At 41.1% G+C, this 17,801-nt stretch overlaps 2 protein-coding genes across 15 annotated transcripts in view; one reads left to right on the top strand and one right to left on the bottom strand.

The window, feature by feature from the left end:
• ZBTB8OS (zinc finger and BTB domain containing 8 opposite strand) overlaps positions 1-1,437 on the bottom strand; it is a 77,822-nt gene extending 76,385 nt beyond the window's left edge. For 9 of the 12 annotated variants that reach the window (XR_011537474.1, XM_070610382.1, XM_070610385.1 and 6 more), the window contains exon 1: positions 1,220-1,435. Coding sequence is in view for 9 of the 12 variants with exons in the window: in XM_070610382.1 (XP_070466483.1) it covers positions 1,220-1,352 (133 nt within the window). In the remaining 3 variants the exon portion in view is untranslated. Of the gene's footprint in view, positions 1-1,215 lie in introns of all 12 variants that reach the window. The other 3 variants (XM_070610389.1, XM_070610390.1, XM_070610388.1) reach the window with 3 other exon arrangements.
• A 391-nt stretch (positions 1,438-1,828) lies between these two features.
• The window catches only part of RBBP4 (RB binding protein 4, chromatin remodeling factor), a 27,227-nt gene continuing 11,254 nt past the window's right edge, over positions 1,829-17,801 (top strand). For 2 of the 3 annotated variants that reach the window (XM_008521857.2, XM_008521856.2), the window contains exons 1-11: positions 1,829-2,123; positions 2,704-2,851; positions 6,409-6,554; positions 12,230-12,403; positions 12,738-12,853; positions 12,971-13,131; positions 13,234-13,360; positions 13,492-13,569; positions 14,822-14,898; positions 15,008-15,065; positions 15,155-15,265. In XM_008521857.2, coding sequence (XP_008520079.2) covers positions 2,108-2,123; positions 2,704-2,851; positions 6,409-6,554; positions 12,230-12,403; positions 12,738-12,853; positions 12,971-13,131; positions 13,234-13,360; positions 13,492-13,569; positions 14,822-14,898; positions 15,008-15,065; positions 15,155-15,265 — 1,212 coding nt within the window. In that variant the 5' untranslated portion in view covers positions 1,829-2,107. Of the gene's footprint in view, positions 2,124-2,703; positions 3,008-6,358; positions 6,555-12,229; positions 12,404-12,737; positions 12,854-12,970; positions 13,132-13,233; positions 13,361-13,491; positions 13,570-14,821; positions 14,899-15,007; positions 15,066-15,154; positions 15,266-17,801 lie in introns of all 3 variants that reach the window. The other variant, XM_070610381.1, reaches the window with a different exon arrangement.

Genomic DNA, 17,801 nt, shown 5'->3' with positions numbered 1-17,801 from the left:
TAATTAGTATGACAAGACACAACAAACTGGAAAAGACCAAAAAGTATGGCAACAGTAAATTAGTACAAGTGTGAGGAAAGAGGCACAATACAATGCTACGGAGAGTATAAATTGGCATCTCAACCGAGAGCAATTTGGCAATAATTGTTGAAGTTAAAAAAGCACGAATGCTTTGACAAAGCAGTGTAACTTTTGGAAATTTATTCTACAGATATGCTTGCACATGTGCAAAACAATGGCTGTACTAGTATACTCCCTGCTGCATTGTTTCTAAGAGCAAAAGAACAGAAATAGCATGTGTGCATGTACACATAAGAAAATGGTAAGGATGGTTGATCTAGAGAGGAACACTAGATGGCTGGGGAATCAGAGCTGAAAGACTGACTTTTCACTGCATACCTGTTGTACCTTTTGAACCTTGAATCATACATATGACCCTTAAAAGTAATTTTTAAAAATTGTTTTAAGTGAGAGAAAGGAGAGCTAGGGAGATATGCAGGATCCACAAAGTACGGAGCCTAGGATGCTATGGTAAATAGTTGAACTCTGTACAGAGGATAACGGGAGATTAACGAAAGATTTTAAGCGGGGAAATAAGAGTCTGATTTGTGCTTCCCAAACCACAGCAACCTTTAGGGATAGTCGTCTACCGTTTATATTGAACTTCAGACTCTGCGCTATACTTTCATAATTATTATCTCATTTATTGCTCAGATAAAGGAACTGGGATGCAAAGAGAGATTATATGATTTGCCCAGTTACTAAGCTAATAAATGGCAAAACTAGGTTGTGGTTTTTTCCCAACAACACGATCCAGGCAAAACACCAGGTTAGAAGTTCCCCACTTAGCTCTCCGAGTCCTCTAACCTACCCACACTCTTAACTAGCCCACTCTTGGAGATCCCTGGCGGCGACAACCCCGCAAACACTTGGAAATATGGCTATCTTTAGAATTAACACACTAGTAAAATTCCCACAAAATAAATGTGATTAAGCATATGTGGGAAAAAGCTCAAGAGACTGTAAATGTGGGAGCCCAAGCTTCCCGACTCTTAGACCAGGTGGCTTCTTCCATCAGCATCCCCCGGACAAGTACAAGAGACTACAATCCAGGGCGAAATGGGATCGTGCCTTGAAGCACCTTATGGGGCAGAGCAGAAGGTGAGGCCGGAAGCCCCGGGCAAGGAGAGGGGATGAGAGAAGCGAGCCACCTACTCACACTCGTACTTCCGATTGACTGGAGGATACTTGGCCTTGATCGCCTTCTGCTCCTCAGTCAAATTGTAGTCTCTAACATCTTCCCCTTCTTCCGCCATGATTGCGGCACTGGATACTCCCCTTCCGCCCTTCATCAGCCTGTCTTCGGCCCTGACTTACAACTTCCGCTCTGGACTCCGCCCCTAGACACACACCCTTAAAGAACCAGGACTCCATTCACGCGGACGACGTATTTGATCCCCTGCGGCTTGCGTTCTAGGCCCCGCTGCTTGGAACACATGTTTCAAAGGCGAAGGCCCCATTTTCTGCACTTGCTTCAACAATGGTTTTTCTAAGGACTAAGGAAATAAATTGGAGGACCTAGGAATAGAGGACACTTGAATTAGACACCTCTAGGTTTGAGTGACAGAGGCCTCTTCTCGCCGCCTCACCCCGAGTGGACAACTAGACCTGAAAGCATCCTAGACTTCGTATCTGTGTACTTTGAAAGGGTCGTTAGCTTAACAGCCTTTAAGAAAATGGCTGCCCCCAAGAGAGTGCGGACTAAACCGCTCACGTGACCCCGGGCAGGCGCACTACCCCGAGACCCGCGCGCGCGCAATCGAAGGAAGTCGGCTCCGGGCCGTGTGGGGGCAGGGGCGGAGCGCGCGCCTCGGCCCCGCGGAAAGCGACTCCGCGCGTCGGGATAGGCTGCGATCACGGCTTCCCCGCCCACTTCGCTGTTCGGTGCGCTCCGATTGGCCGGTGTTGGCGCGAAGGTGCGCGAGTCGGCCCTCACTCAGGAGCGGCAGGAAACAATAGAGGCCGCGCGCGCAGAGCGAGCGCCCGCAGCCTCCCCGCCCCTCCCGCAACGCTCGACCCCGGGATTGCCCCGGCTCGCCTGCCCGCCATGGCCGACAAGGAAGGTGAGGGTGCCAGGGCCGCCCCAGGACGGCGGGGGGTGCCGGGCTTGCGCCGCGGCCTCGACACGGCCTAACAGTGATGGCAGGCCCGACAGGGCTGAGTGCCGTCCCCACCATCGACGGCGTGAGGAGTCGCCGCCCCGCGGGCCGGGCTAACGGCGCGCCAGCTCCTCGGGAGCGGAGGCCCGTCGCCGCGGCGTGAAGCTGGCGGCGGGGCCCCGGCGGGGTTTGGTTCCTGCCCGCGCTCCCCTGTCGGTGCCCCCGCGTCTCCCGGGGCTGCCCGCCCCGCTGCCTCCCCCAAGGGCCGGTGCTCGGGCCTCCTCGCCGGGTCCGCACACTTGGCGCGCAGGGAGCGGGCTCCCGAGTCCCGGGCCGTCGCCCGAAGGGCTAACGGAGCGTCTGGCCCGGATGCCCGGAGCGGAGTTCCGGGCCCGCGAAGGTGGGGAGCGCGGCGGTGCCTCCGCCTCGAGGGGCTTGAGACAGATGCTGCCATTTCAGAATCGGGACCCGTGCTGGCAGCTTTGGATGGGTTCCCTCGGTTTCCATTCGTGTTCGCTAACTTCATTTGTTTTTAACTTTTTAGCAGCCTTTGATGACGCAGTGGAAGAACGTGTGATCAACGAAGAGTACAAAATATGGAAAAAGAACACCCCTTTTCTTTACGATTTGGTGATGACCCATGCCCTGGAGTGGCCCAGCCTGACTGCGCAGTGGCTTCCAGATGTGACCAGGTAACAGGAATCCCCGGAACGTTACTTTGTGGTGTCCTCAGTGTCGATTTCTCCTTGATTTTCCCTGTTTTCCTCTCGCCAGTCACCCGTAGAAGGCACGCGATCAAAACAACCTATTGGTGACGTTCTCTTCTAGGCGAAATGTGAAATTATTTTGTAATTAACCTGATAAGAGAAAGCTTGTCTGCTTTTTCTGATGCTGAATTGAGTAACCGTATTATAACTGTAGTCTGTCGGATAATAATGGAAACCGTGTCAGCTTTCACGAAGTCTAAGGGTGAATCCAGTTCTTTTGACAAAACGTGCGAATCTCGTTGGTAGTAGCTGGGTAACACACAGACGACTGTAGATGTGGTACCCGCCTTCAGGGAACACACGTCTAGTTGGAAAGGCAGATGTAGACTAGTGATTGTAGTTAGATGTGCTCAGAGCAGTTTTAGAGAGATGCTTAGACTCACACCTGAAAGGAGGGATGGTTTACGATTAAGGGGGTTTGCCTATTTAGAGGTCAGTCACGTGTATTTCTTACACACAGGTAGCTTATTTCTAATAGAAAATATTATCTAATTTACCTTGCGTTATATTGAGGGTGTGCTAGGTGCCATGTATCAATTTAGATGTATAAATTTACATAAGACAGCTTCCCTGCTGTGACTTCGTGCGTATAACAATAAAAATAATTAGTCTAAGAGTGGCGCAGATAAAATAATCAGAGGAAACAAAAATTACCTCGACTTGGGATATCAGGAACGGCTTCCAGGAGGAAGTGACCATGCAAAGATGAAGGTGAGTTTGGATAATAGAAGTTTTAGCAAAACCAGTGTGCCTGTCGGAATAATGGATTTTTTAATTATAAAATTGCTTCACTGTTCAATTCAGATTAACATTTAAAAATTGTGTACTAAATAACTAAATCCCTTCAAAACTCAGATCTTTAGAAGTCAAGGTATTTGCAAAATATGGTTATTAGGCTATTCTTCAGCTCGACAAGTAACAGATTTTTTTTATTTATTTATTTATTTATTTTGGTGAGGAAGATTAGCCCTGAGCTAACTGCTGCCAATCCTCCTCTCTTTGCTGAGGAAGACTGGCCCTGAGCTAACATCCATGCCCATCTTCCTCTACTTTATATGTGGGACGTCTACCTCGACATGGCATGCCAAGCAGTGCCATGTCCGCACCCAGGATCTGAATTAGCGAACCCTGGGCCGCCAAAGCGGAACGTGCGCACTTAACCGCTGCGCTGCTGGGCAGGCCCCAGTAATAGAAATTTCATATAAATTTTATTAATTCAAGAATGAGGCTGCTCCTTGCATAGTGGCATTTAAGAAAGAAGAAGAAATCTGTCCTAAGGGTGTTAAACAACCGCAATAAATTCCTAGACGTAAGGTTGGAAGCTTCTTTATCACGACCAAGAGTTCCCGTCTTCAACTGATCGTCAGAATTACTTGAGTTCAGGATAAGTGGAGGGAGTCATTTCTGTCGGGAGTTCAGTGAGGGTTCAAACACTTTAGGAACCTGTGGCAGAGTCCTTGATGAGCAATGGTTGAATGGTGATTCCAGATTTACTGTAGTCACATGCTAAATTATGTATATTGGACCAGTGGATCCCAGCTATTGGCCCAGATTATGTAGTGATTGGAAAGCAGTGGATTAGACTGAAGCCCCCAAGGCTGGAATCTGCGCTGTCATCTTCGTAGCTTTCTCCTTTAGCAGATCTGGGTAAATAAACCTTTCTGCGAGGTTTGACGTTAGTCAGATACCCTGCATTTTTTCTTTCCTTTTTTGGTATTCTCATGTAACAGTGTTAACTTTTTTGAGATGAGGATTACTTATAAACAAGCATCCCTAATGCCAAGTGTTTAGTTTCTTGTTTATTTGTGTGTTTTTTCATATCTTTTTTAAAAACAAAACACAATTGTACGTCTATGATACTCAGCTTCCCTCCCTCACTTCCTTTGGTTCGTTAAGCTTCTAAGCGCAGCCGTGTCCGATTTTCTGTTGACAGCCCACTTTTCTCCTTTCCTTTTTCTATGTAGGCTGTAGATGGCTGTTAAATCTCTCCCAAAAGGAATTCCTATTAGTGTCTCTAGATCCAACGTCTGAGCTCTGTTGAACTTTCAAGTGCCTACTGGGTGTCCTTGGAGTATCTTCCTGGCTTCCCCAACGTAACATGTTCCAAACTGAGTATATTCTTTCTTTTCATGGAGGTCCCACCCCAGCTTTCTCCCTATCATAGCTGACTTTGGTTTGACATTTCCTAGGTTTTTTCCTTTCGTCACTTGACAGTCCATTTATAAGCCCCAATGAATTCTACTTGTGTAGCATCACAATCAGCTAGAGAGATTGTGAAACAGATTGTCAAGCTCCTCAGGTGCCCACCCCTGAGTTTCTGATTCGGTGGGTCTGGAATAGGTCTGAGAATATGCATTTCTAGTAAAACTTCCCAGGTGATGCTGACGCTATTGCTCCTGATACCACACTTTAAGAATCGCTGCTTTACACTGATAGATTAATCCATCTGAGATAACTCAAGTGATGCTATGTCCCTTAGAAATTTTCCATGGTCCTTTGTTGCCTACAGTATAGAGTCCAGAATACCTTAAGCTGGGATTCAGTATGCTAGAGTCTCAATCTGTTTTCTAGCCTTTTCTTCTGCTGTGTTTTCTCATATGCAATGTCAGATTTGGTCTTCAGTCCTAGTTCTGTTACCTAGTAGTTGTGTGATCTTAGGCAAGTTGCTTAATTTTCCTAAACCTCAAGTACCTTCATCTTTAAACTGGAATAATGCTTCATAGCATTATTAGGGTCTTCAAAGGATATGTTGACTTGTATTTTAGTTATTTTTCTATGTGACTGCCAAGTTGCCCCTGGTTTTTTGATGACAGGAATCACATCTTAATCTTGCACTTCTCTAGAATTTGGAGTAATGTGTCCATTGATTAAGCGCTGAGTAAATGTTTGAACAGTTAGTTTACCTATGTTATTTCCTTTCCTTTCCTTTTTAGTGAAGTAAACCTAATGAAGTAACCTAAAGTATTAGTATACCTAACAATTGTTTTCTTTCATTCCAATTCATTGTAAAAAAGTGAGTAATCCACATTTTATTACATTAGACTTTTTCCCTAAAACATAAATTTTTGGCATAGTCAAGAAATACTTAGAAAATTAAGTGCTATATAGTTCTCCTTATACTGTGCTCTGTGGAAGATTAATTAAAAGTAGAAAATGTGGGACCAGCCCCTGTGGCCTAATGATTAAGTTTGGTGTGCTCCACTTCAACGGCCCAGCTTCAGATCCCAGGCACAGACCTGCACCACTCGTCTGTTACCAGCCATGCTGTGGTGGTGGCTCATGGAAAAAAAAAAAAAAAAAGGACTATTGGCAACAGGTGTTAGGGTGAATCTTCCTCAGCAAAAAGCAGAAAATGTGACTCTTAGTGACTTTCTCCTCAAAACCTGGTTGTAATAGTGCCTTTTGCATACATTTATATCACTGACTTTGTAGTCTTTCTTAGTGTTGCTAATTTGAATGGTGACCGTATATCTCTGTTACAGGCCAGAAGGGAAAGATTTCAGCATTCATCGACTTGTCTTGGGGACACACACGTCGGATGAACAAAACCACCTTGTGATAGCCAGTGTGCAGCTCCCTAACGATGATGCTCAGTTTGATGCTTCACACTACGACAGTGAGAAAGGAGGTAGGAATCTTAAAGATGAAAAAAGGAATGACGTATGGGTTATGTCTTTGATATCTTTGAATTATCGTAAAAACGTTGTGTAGGTTAATAAAATAGTCTCTCGAGTTAGAAACAAGATTTTAAGGTTTGGAAAGCCTGAATTTGAATTATAGGTATTAGATGTCAGAAGACGTACTTAACACATGCTTGGTTCTGTACCTTTTCTATAAACCTTTCTTTACTAAATTTGGTGGCGGGGAGTTTCTAAACTTGAAAGAAGCGAAGATCCACCATGTATTATTGCTGTGCTTGCAGGCATTCTCAACATGGGACATGTTCCCCCTAAGGAAGTGAAAAGTGGTCCTTAGGGGGAGCGGGCTGTATGTGACTACAGTCTTACTCTTTGAATGTCTAAAGCACAGATACACACAGCATACATAGGCTCTCTGTGGTATTAAAATTTCGTCTGGGGGAGGGTCAGAAAAAATGTCTTACAAGGTTTCTTAGAGGGGCAGTAATGAAAAAAAGATTGAGAAGCACTGGCTTAAATTACTCTTTCCAGGTTTCAAGTGGTAGAAATGACTTAACCATGACACTTGCTGTATATAAAAAAAAATTAAATGAACTGTTTAATTATGTCCTATTTTTACGAGGTAACCTAAGGGTTTGACTGTTCATGAAATACTTTATCCCTTTCAGAAGAGGTAGAAATGAGTGAATTTCATTTATTGTTGTCCTTAAACTCAAGTTCTTAACAAGAGGTGGAAGATGAGCCTTCATTATTGAGATTTGTGCTCCAGAAAATGGTTGTTTAATGTTTATCTTAGATTTCTCCTGATTAGCGGAATCCATTCCTTTATCTAAGTTCTTTTGGGCTCCAGTTATTTGCCAAGATTGTAATGGGCAGTTAATCTTTTGATCATTCCATTTTTAGCTTAGGATGATGCAGAATGCAAAATAAGGTCTTAGGATAAAGGTCAGCAAACATGATTTTGTGTCGCTGACCCAAGTGTGTAACTATAGGATATGGTTACCGGAAAGTTATTCTCTGAGTAGGCATCAGTGATGGAGGAAAAAGAACGCGGAGCTTAAGTGTCAGAAGAGCTGGGCTTGAGACCCTGTTGTGCCGCTCACGAGCTGTCTGGTTTGGGGTAAATCATTTAGCCTCTGAGCCTCAGTTTCCTTTTAAGTGAAGATAAATTGTCTTTAAATAAGGTTTTTGGTTATTTAGGCACAAAGCAAATACTCTGATTGGTAATGTAATAAATTACTTTAAAAAATCAAAGCAAATATAAAACAACATGACCCCTCCCCATAAACCCATTCCCTATAGGTCACTATTAAATTGATAAATAGTTTTCTGAATGATTTATCCCATTTACTGAATCACTCATTCAGTAAATATGTTAAGTATTGTATGCCACGCATTTTTCTTGGTACTGAAGACAAAGCATGGAATATGCTTTTTCAGCCAGACGTATCTTATATATCTTTCTGTGTAAGCATTTAGAGATCTGCCTCCTTTTGATGGCTATTTACTGTGCTGCAATTAACCATTCCTTATTTATTGACATTTAGGTGGTTTCCAATCTTTTGGCTACAAAACAGTTCTTGTACATACATCTTTCATAGTTTTGCTGTATAATAATTTCCTAAATGGGCTGATCAGAGGGCAAGAACATTTTCAAGTACAATTGATACTGCTAAGTTGCCCTTCAAAAAAGATTCACAATCCCACCAGCAGCAGATCTGCGTGTCTGTTTCTACATGCCCTCGCCAACATTGGACTTGATACTACAATCTTATTTTACTTTGCTTTTTAAGTTATTTGTGGTGTTGAACTTACGTTAAAATATTTGTCGGGCCAGCCCAGTGGCACAGCGGTTAAGTGCGCATGTTCCGCTTCAGTGGCCCAGGGTTCGCTGGTTCGGATCCTGGGTGCGGATATGGCACCACTTGGCACGCCATGCTGTGGTAGGCGTCCCACGTATAAAGTAGAGGAAGATGGGCGCGGATGTTAGCTCAGGGCCAGTCTTCCTCAGCAAAAAGAGGAGGATTGGCAGCAGTTAGCTCAGGGCTAATCTTCCTCAAAAAAAAAAAAAAAATATATATATATATATATATATATATATATATGTCTTTTGTCTGCCTCTCCATTTAGCTGCCTATTTATGTGTTTTGCTCATTTTTTGTTTTGGGTTATCTCTTTCTGTATGAGTTATCCCCAACAAATAGGTTGCAGATGATTTTTTTCCCAGTTTATCTTATAATCTTAAATCTTATTTAGAAGCTGTAAATTTTTAATTGTCCAACTGTCCTCTGATGTCCTTGAGATTTTGTGTCATTCTTTGAAAGGCCTTTATCATTTCAAGATTTACAAATATTTAGCTGTTGTTTTCTCGTATTTTTGTTTTGACCATTAAAGCTTTAATTTTCTGGTATTTGTTATGGTGTTAGGTATGGAATAGGAATCCAAGCTTTTTTCTAAGTGGTTAGCAGTTTTTTTTTTTAATACCATTTGCTGACTAATCCGTTTTCTCCACTGGTTTTTGAAATGGTATCTTTTAAATATATACTTAAAACTTTTTCTGGTGACCAAGTTGTTTGAGTGGCATCAAACCAGTTTGCTTTTATGTTCTGATAATACCTTTATCCCTCTTGCTAATGCTTAATAATAGAGGAATAATTAAAAATACCAGTAATATGTATGATATATTGTACAACTATATGTCATCCTGTTTAATCTTCACAAGGAAATTGATACTCAGAGGTGTTTTCTAACTTTCCCTAGGTTTACACAGTGTATCTCCCATTTGTTCCTCTTCCTTTTACCTCCCCCTCCCAAATATTCTTCAGATTACTGGGTAGGTTTGGTGCTTAAAAGGGGTAGGGGGGCCAGCCCAGTGGCACAGTGGTTAAGTGAGCACATTCCTCTTCGGCAGCCCGGGGTTCGCCAGTTCAGATCCCGGGTGTGGGCTTGGCACGCCATACTATGGCAGGCATCCCACGTATAAAGTAGAGGAAGATGGGCACAGATGTTAGCTCAGGACCAGTCTTCCTCAGCAAAAAGAGGAGGATTGGCAGCGGATGTTAGCTCAGGGCTAATCTTCCTCAAAAATAAATAAATAAAAGGGGCACGGGGGTGCTCTCTCCATATAATCTCAACAATGATGGAAGTGGATATATCCTGATGTCTCTCACTTTCTGGGGTGGTTGTTAGGTAGATGGCTTCCTAGTCTTTCCTTGCTCTCAGATAAAATGTCCTGAATTCTCAGATTGAGCCATTGATTGATTACCATCTACTTGACCTTCTACTTGGTTTGAGGTAATTGGTGGCAGACAGCTTCAAAAGATCATTGAACTTTCTAAGTAAAAGAACTAAAAACTGGCTTAGACCTGTTTTGACATTTTAAAGGATTTGTATGTTTATATTAGATTCAGTCTAGCTGTAGTTATATTTCAAGCACTGAAAATAGATTAGATGTAAAATTTTACTTCAGACTCTGTTACCAAGATCTTCAAATATCAACAAGTTTATTTTTAGCAACTTACATGGGGGAATTGTTTTATGTTTTTTTAAAAAAGCTATCTTTAGTCTTTTGTCTGAATTATAAACTATTAAATCGTGATGAAATAATTGAATGTCTGGCTCAAGATGTTAGAACTTATTCTTAGTTCCGAAATGTGTATGAGCTCAAACGGTGGCTCCGTAGAAATTGGAATGCTGGTTACTTAGTTTATGGAGGGAATGTTGGTTGGGAGGGACATGATGGTGCCTTCTGGGGGGCTGGAAATGTTCTATATTTTGATCTGGGTGGTGATTTCCCCTGGTGTATACATATGTAAAAATTCATCAAGCTGGATACTTTTACTGTTTTGTTATACCTCAGTTTTTTAAATAGTGTTTAAATGGAGAGAAGCGAGCAAAATAGAAATACGGTTGGACCTTGGTAGTCATTCATCTTATGGTACATTGATACCTCAATCTTTCCTACTTCAGATTTGGCCTTTTGAATGTCAGCTTCTGAACCTTTAATTATTTTTTCCATAAATAAATACTCATCTTCATAAAAACTCAGTTGTGAATTCTGTAAGCTGACTTCTTATTACTGTACTTTATCTGCAGTTAAGGAGTGTATGCTTTAGTAGATACTCAATACCGAAATAACCCACATTATGTAACGATTACCCCCTGTCTGTGGGCTCCATGCCAGCTGCTGCGCTTCCCTTGTTATTGGTGTCTCATTTCTGGCAGTTAGGTTTTTTTGTCATAAGTCGTCTATAGTTGTGTGCTTCTCTCCCTGTGCTTGGACCAAAAGTTCCTTGAGATCACGTATAATATTGTGCCTTCTTTTTTTACATTGTAGATGCTCATGGTCTAGAGTTCTGGAAGAAATTCCTTTAATGTGGGTTGTTTGGGGGTTTTTTCCTCCTTTAGAGACTATTTTGAACTTTTTATTTTTAGGTTTTTAGCCTGTTTAAAACATTTGCTTTTCAACTTATAAAAGTTATTTTGAAGTTGAAAGTTATCTAATATGCCAGCCATATTACCCATCTACATCCTTGCTTTTAGAAAAGATTTTTGTCCTTCGAAGTGTAACCCTTGTATAACAATGCCTTTGACAGCATTTTCGTTTACAAGTTACTCTCACAACTTTGCTTTATGGATAAGGTATTTGAGGCTCAGAGAAATGGAACGCCTTCCCCAAATCACCAAGACAATAAGTGGCAGAGTCAGTTAGGTCAAGGCTCTTACTTAGGTACCTTATCATGCTACCTTCTATAGTGTTGGACTAATTATTAACTACCTTTGTTTATACATTGCTCTGCCAAGATGGACATAATCACAAATTATATTATACATTTTATAATGGTACTTGGGAGAACCCTCTGAGTGCATACAGTAGTCAAATGTGAATAAGAAAATGTTTTTGTCTAGTCCTTGCCTACCTGGTTTATTTCAACCAAGGCCTGTGGTTGGCAAGTGTAAGTGAGAGGTCAGGAAAATGGAACTAGCTGTTGTAGCTCTGTTTTTCCTCACCTGACTAAGAGAAATGGTGTAGGGAGAAGAATGGGTGTGGTGGTATTTTGGAGAGGTCATTCCAAACTAGAGCTTCAAATAAATGGTGGAAGAGGGACTGGTTAGTACCTAGCACGCTGTGTACTTAATAGTCATTAAGATAGTAACTTAGGTTTAATTTATTCAGCACACTTTTTTGTTACTTTAAATGAGGTTTGAAAACTGCCTATTGAGAACCTACTTTTGAAGTGGAGTTGGTCGTGTTCCCTACTTTTAGGTAGTAATATAATACTTTTTATTAGCTATGTAACTACCTAGAGTCATTGTAGGTATAGCTGAAAGTGAACTCCCTGGGAGTCAGAAAGATAGGGATTCAGTTTAGGTTCTGCTGTAGTTGTGTCATCATGAACAAATTAATGTAGGTACTCTGAGCTTTGGTTTCCAGTGTAAAGTTTTTGGAGGAGATATAACCGTCTTCCCTCCTATGTAGGGCTGTGGTAAGAATCAAATGAAATAAGGGGTATGAAAGCACTTTATAGTGCTAACAAATGTCTAGATTACTTGTAGTATTATACCAGTTCACCGATAAAAAGCCTTGCCTGGGTCATACGTTTGAGTGACATATAGAGTGAGTAGCTCTTGCTTTGTCCTCATTTGCAATTTATCTTATTTACAGAATTTGGAGGTTTTGGCTCCGTTAGTGGAAAAATTGAAATAGAAATCAAGATCAACCATGAAGGAGAAGTAAACAGGGCACGTTATATGCCCCAGAATCCTTGCATCATTGCAACAAAGACTCCGTCCAGTGACGTTCTTGTTTTTGACTATACGAAACATCCTTCTAAACCAGGTACCTGCCCTCTTCAATTCAAATACAAATAATGAGTCACTATGGGAATACATTGTTCCACTCAGTCCGAGTTTAGCTGCTTGTTAGTTTTTTGTATAATTTAACATTTTATGATCTATATTGATATGTGTGGACATTCTTCCTTAGGTGGGGAAAAATGCTTCTTTACATAGAACAGAATGATAGTGCAGCTTAACCATTACATATTGGGTCATAATGGGTCTGTATTGCTAGATATTCAGAGCTTTAGACTTCCTGATCAAAATTCCTTTATGCTTAGTAGTCTCAAAGAGGCAGTGAACTGGATAGTCTTGATGTGTCTGGTACTTTGCAGACCCTTCTGGAGAGTGCAATCCAGACTTGCGTCTCCGAGGACATCAGAAGGAAGGCTATGGGCTTTCTTGGAACCCAAACCTCAGTGGGCACTTACTTAGTGCTTCAGATGACCACGTGCGTATCCTTCCCATTTTGAAGCAAAACTGGCCTGGTTATCAGTTGGTTTCTTTTCTAGGGTGTGTGGGGGAGTGAGAATCTTCCTTTTATATAATAGTTAATTTTACATTTAAGACCATCTGCCTATGGGACATCAGTGCCGTTCCAAAGGAAGGAAAAGTTGTGGATGCGAAGACCATCTTTACAGGGCATACAGCAGTAGTAGAAGATGTTTCCTGGCATCTGCTCCATGAGTCTCTGTTTGGGTCAGTTGCTGATGATCAGAAACTTATGATGTGAGTAGAATCCATTTTTTAATTTTTTTCTCCATATATTATCTGATTTATATTTAGTTGCTCCTTTCAAGCTTTTTTCCTCTTTTTCTTTTTTTCCTGAAGCTGGGATACTCGTTCAAACAATACTTCCAAACCAAGCCACTCAGTTGATGCTCACACAGCTGAAGTGAACTGCCTTTCTTTCAATCCTTATAGTGAGTTCATTCTTGCCACAGGATCAGCTGACAAGGTCTGTTTGATTTATTTTAAGAGAAAACAGTGAATTTCTCTGGCTTCTTTTGAATGCAGAGATCTTTTAGTTATGGGTGTTTTCTTCTGATTAAAAAAATTGATTGTTCTTGCTTTCCTTTTTGTACATAGACTGTTGCCTTGTGGGATCTGAGAAATCTGAAACTGAAGTTGCATTCCTTTGAATCACATAAGGATGAAATATTCCAGGTAAGAAATTAATGCTGCTGTTTATTTTTATTTTTTTTAAAGGAAAGCCTGGATGTGTGAGTGGGCACATTTGTGCTTTATCTTATTACTATAAATAATGGAAATCTTTTGTATGCCTATGCTAATCTCTCTAGGAATTGGGATTACTTTTTCTCCGTTATTTCTTTACTTTCTCAAAATGGTCATTGGCTGCTTACATTCTTAAGGTATTAAGAAAACTAGTGCCTGATTATTTTATCAGCCTTGTTCCTGCCACTTGTCTCTTCCTTCATCCTTTATAACTTGCCATGTCTGTTGATTTCACAGTTCATGCCTCAAGTACTGGCTCCATGTTTTCTGCTTGATCAGTTTAAGTTCCTTTCTTAACATACAAAGCCCTCAGACTCAATTCAAGAAGTAATTGTTATACTGTGTTCAAAGCTCATTGTTAGGGCACTATGAGGAATACATTATAGTCTTTGCTATCGAAGTGCCTAAAATTTTATAGTGAGGAAAGGCCCATTTAGAATCAGTATAATAAAAAATTGTTTTGTCAAGTGTTAAGAACCTAAGGGTAGTCAAAATTAATTTTTGTGTACGAATGTGGCATTTGAACTGGGCTCTTGAGCCATACTCATATGCATTTAGTTTTTTAACCTCATTTTCTACTCTTCACCCTACTCCAACAAACATTTTGTTTTCACTCTATCTTTGTCCTTTCTTGTAATGGTGTTCTTGCGTGGAGGGTATCCAGATTCTTCCCTAAATACTGGTCGCTAATGCTCGCTTATCTGTACTGTGAAGCTAGGACTTTCTTACCAAACAGTGTAACAGTATGTGACTGTTGCATGTGTAGAGGTAACTTTTATAAAATCATTGTTGGAAGGAGTCATTTTTAATCAGTCTTACGTGTGATACTGAATTCATAATAAGTACTTGGGAAAATAATTTGTGTGTGTTTGTGTTCTGTACTTCACTTCTTAGGTCAGAATTGGATAACATTTGCCTAGAGGCCAGAATTAGACAATAAGAACAGATAAGATGAGATCCCAAAAATACAAGATGAACTAGAACAAAAGCTGATAGCCTAGGTCTAGTCGTGGGTTATTTTCATACAGGAAATTATCTTACTTAGCTGTCAGTTTTAATTACGTCTGAAATACTTTTTCTTCCCATTTATTTACAAATTTTTTAAATTACATACAATTTTAGGTATTTTTTCCCCTCAGTTTTCTAATTTATGGCTTTCTGTTTCCTTCATTCTTATGTGTAGGTTCAGTGGTCACCTCACAATGAGACGATTTTGGCTTCCAGTGGTACTGATCGCAGGCTGAATGTCTGGGATTTAAGGTAAGTCTTGTATTAGTTACTCTGTGGAGTTATTTTCTTTATTTTTACTTTCCAAAATTAGTTACTCAGCATAACTCTGTTTTAACTTTTAAAAATCTTCTTGTGCTAGTAAAATTGGAGAGGAACAGTCCCCAGAAGATGCAGAAGATGGGCCACCAGAGTTGTTGGTAAGTTACAAACGCTAAGCAGTATTGAAATAGCCTGTAACTTATTGTCCTCTGTCTGCTTTTCATATCTTTGTTTTCCTCTCTTTCAGTTTATTCATGGTGGTCACACTGCCAAGATATCTGATTTCTCCTGGAATCCCAATGAACCTTGGGTGATTTGTTCTGTATCAGAAGACAATATCATGCAGGTGTGGCAAATGGTAAGTGTTTAGTCATTTTGGGGGAGATTAGATAAATGAGATGTAATATCATTTCATATTTATATACTTCATGAATGCAGTTGGCATCCCTGTTCTGTTTATTCCCAAGTGTGCCTTTAGTACTTGTCTGCACGTTATCATTTTCAACTGCCTGCTTTTTATCTGGTTGTCCCCCTGGTATCTCAAACTCAACAAAATCAAACTTTTCTTCTTTTCCCTGTCTCTTTACTCCCCTTTCCTCCTGCCTTTCCTGTTTTCTATATTGCTCCAATGCTTTCCCAGCTCGCTAGATTTGAAAACTCAAGATTTCTCCACCATTGTCTACTCGCCTTGCCTCTAGGTCTATAGGTCTAGTTTGAGTATCAGATTTTGTGTTGTCTATCTCATTTCTCCAGTCTGTACTCATCTTACAAATACAAACGTACATACCCAACTTCCTGTTTCTACTCTACTCTCTCATTTTCTGGTCAGGTTCTCATTACCACTTGCTGGACTGTTGAAATAGCCTCCTCACTGTTCCCTTGCCTCCTGTTTTTCCCTCTTTGCTGGCAGTTGAATCTTTAGGAATGGTCATTCCCTTGAAATGACTTGTGAACATGCCTTGTACAATTCCTGCCACAACGTCACAGTATTAAATACTACCATTTCTCCCTGAAACTTTACTAGACTTTAGAAACATTCCCTGCCTTTTTAGTACTCCAATTGGAGGTGATTGCCCTTTTTTGAATTTTCATAGCTTTTGGAATTTAATAAAAATAACTAATGTCTCATATAGAGCAATATAAGAAACTGTCACTGTGTAGAGATGAATGGTGGTGATAGTTGCACACAAGGTCAATGGACTTAATGCCACTGAACTGTACACTTAAAAGTGGTTCAGGTGGTCAGTTTTATGTTGTGTGTATTTTAACACAATTTTAAAAAAATAATTGCATAACTTTTGAATGCTGGTAGCCTGATAAATGAAAAAGAATTCAAAAGAAACTTGTGGTGTCTCAGGGTAGATCTAGAGCCAGGAATAAGCTCCAGGGGAAAGTTTTTGGCTCAACGTGAAGGAAAACGTTTTAATAATCAGACCTTTCTTACAGAATGGCACTATTAAAGGTAAAATGAGCATATTTGTGGGTGTTTTTTTGTGGTTTTTTTTTTTTTTTTTTTTTTTTTTTTTTTTTGAGGAAAATTAGCTCTGAGCTAATTGCTGCCAATCCTCCTCTTTTTGCTGAGGAAGACTGGCCCTGAGCTAACATCTGTGCCCATCTTCCTCTACTTTATATGTGGGACGCCTGCCACAGCATGGCTTGCCAAGTGGTGCCATGTCCGCACATGGGATCCGAACTGGGGAACTGCGGGCCGCCGACGTGGAACGTGTGCACTTAACCGCTGCGCCAGCGGGCTGGCCCCTGTGGCCTTTGAGATTAACAAATTACATACTACATCCATACTTTGGAAAATTTGGATAAAAAGAAGTACACTTAGTTTTATTAAGTAGGGAGAAAACATTGCAGAACAGCGTGATTGAATCCTTCATATTAAAATTATGTGTATCTAATCTTGTGTTTAATTATGTCTAACTATCTGGAAGGCTGTTTGCCAAAATGTGGTTGGTACATTAAGGGGTTCTTGATTTCTTCTTTATACCTTTCTGTATTGTAATTTTTTATAATAAGGGTGTGTTACATATGTAAACAGAAAATCCACCTCACCCTTTTCTTCTTGTGATATACCCATACAAAATTAATATAAAAAGTTAAGAATTCTGACAGAAAAGTGAAATAGGCTGCCTTGGATAGCCTGTCAGTTAAAGGTATTTTAGTAGTTGGCCATGGGAATGTTGTAGGAGGTTGAACTATACCACTTTCAAGGCCATTACCTCCAGGCCAGGTTGTTATTTTACTCAATTTTTTAAGAATTATTATGGTATAAGAAAAAGTAAATATTTGGTCTTTGTCCGGATTCCTGCCAGAGTTCCTAAAACCGTTGGGATTTTCAATAGGAGTCTCTATTGCTATTTATAAGGAGCCCCTTTTGGTCACACCAGAGTTTTAGGCTGAGGGAGGTGACTTAAGGGACCTCTATACAGGCTCAGGGTGGGACTAGTCTCCAGAAAGACCAAACACTTGATTAGAGAGTTGGAATTTTCAGTCCCACTCACCACAGGCATAGGTTTGGGGTGGGATTGAGCTCTACAAAAACTCTTGGAGGGGCCAGCCCCGTGGCCGAGTAGTTAAGTTCGCACACTCCAGCTGCCCAGGGGTTCGCTGGTTCGGATCCTGGGCGTGGACGTGGCACCGATCATCAGACCATGCTGAGGCGGCGTCCCACATAGCACAACCAGAGGCACTCACAACGAGGATATACAACTGTGTACTGGGGGGCTTTGGGGAGAAGAAGAAGCGGGGAAGAAAAGGAAGATTGGCAACAGTTGTTAGCTCAAGTGCCAGTCTTCTCCCCCCCGCCCCAGCTTTTTTCTCCCCAAATCTTCCCAGTACATAGTTATATATTTCAGTTGTGGGTCCTTCTAGTTGTGGCATGTGGG

The sequence above is a fragment of the Equus przewalskii genome, chromosome 2, assembly GCF_037783145.1.
Source record: "Equus przewalskii isolate Varuska chromosome 2, EquPr2, whole genome shotgun sequence".
Lineage (NCBI taxonomy): Eukaryota > Metazoa > Chordata > Mammalia > Perissodactyla > Equidae > Equus > Equus przewalskii.
This window is presented reverse-complemented; position numbering and strand designations above follow the sequence as displayed.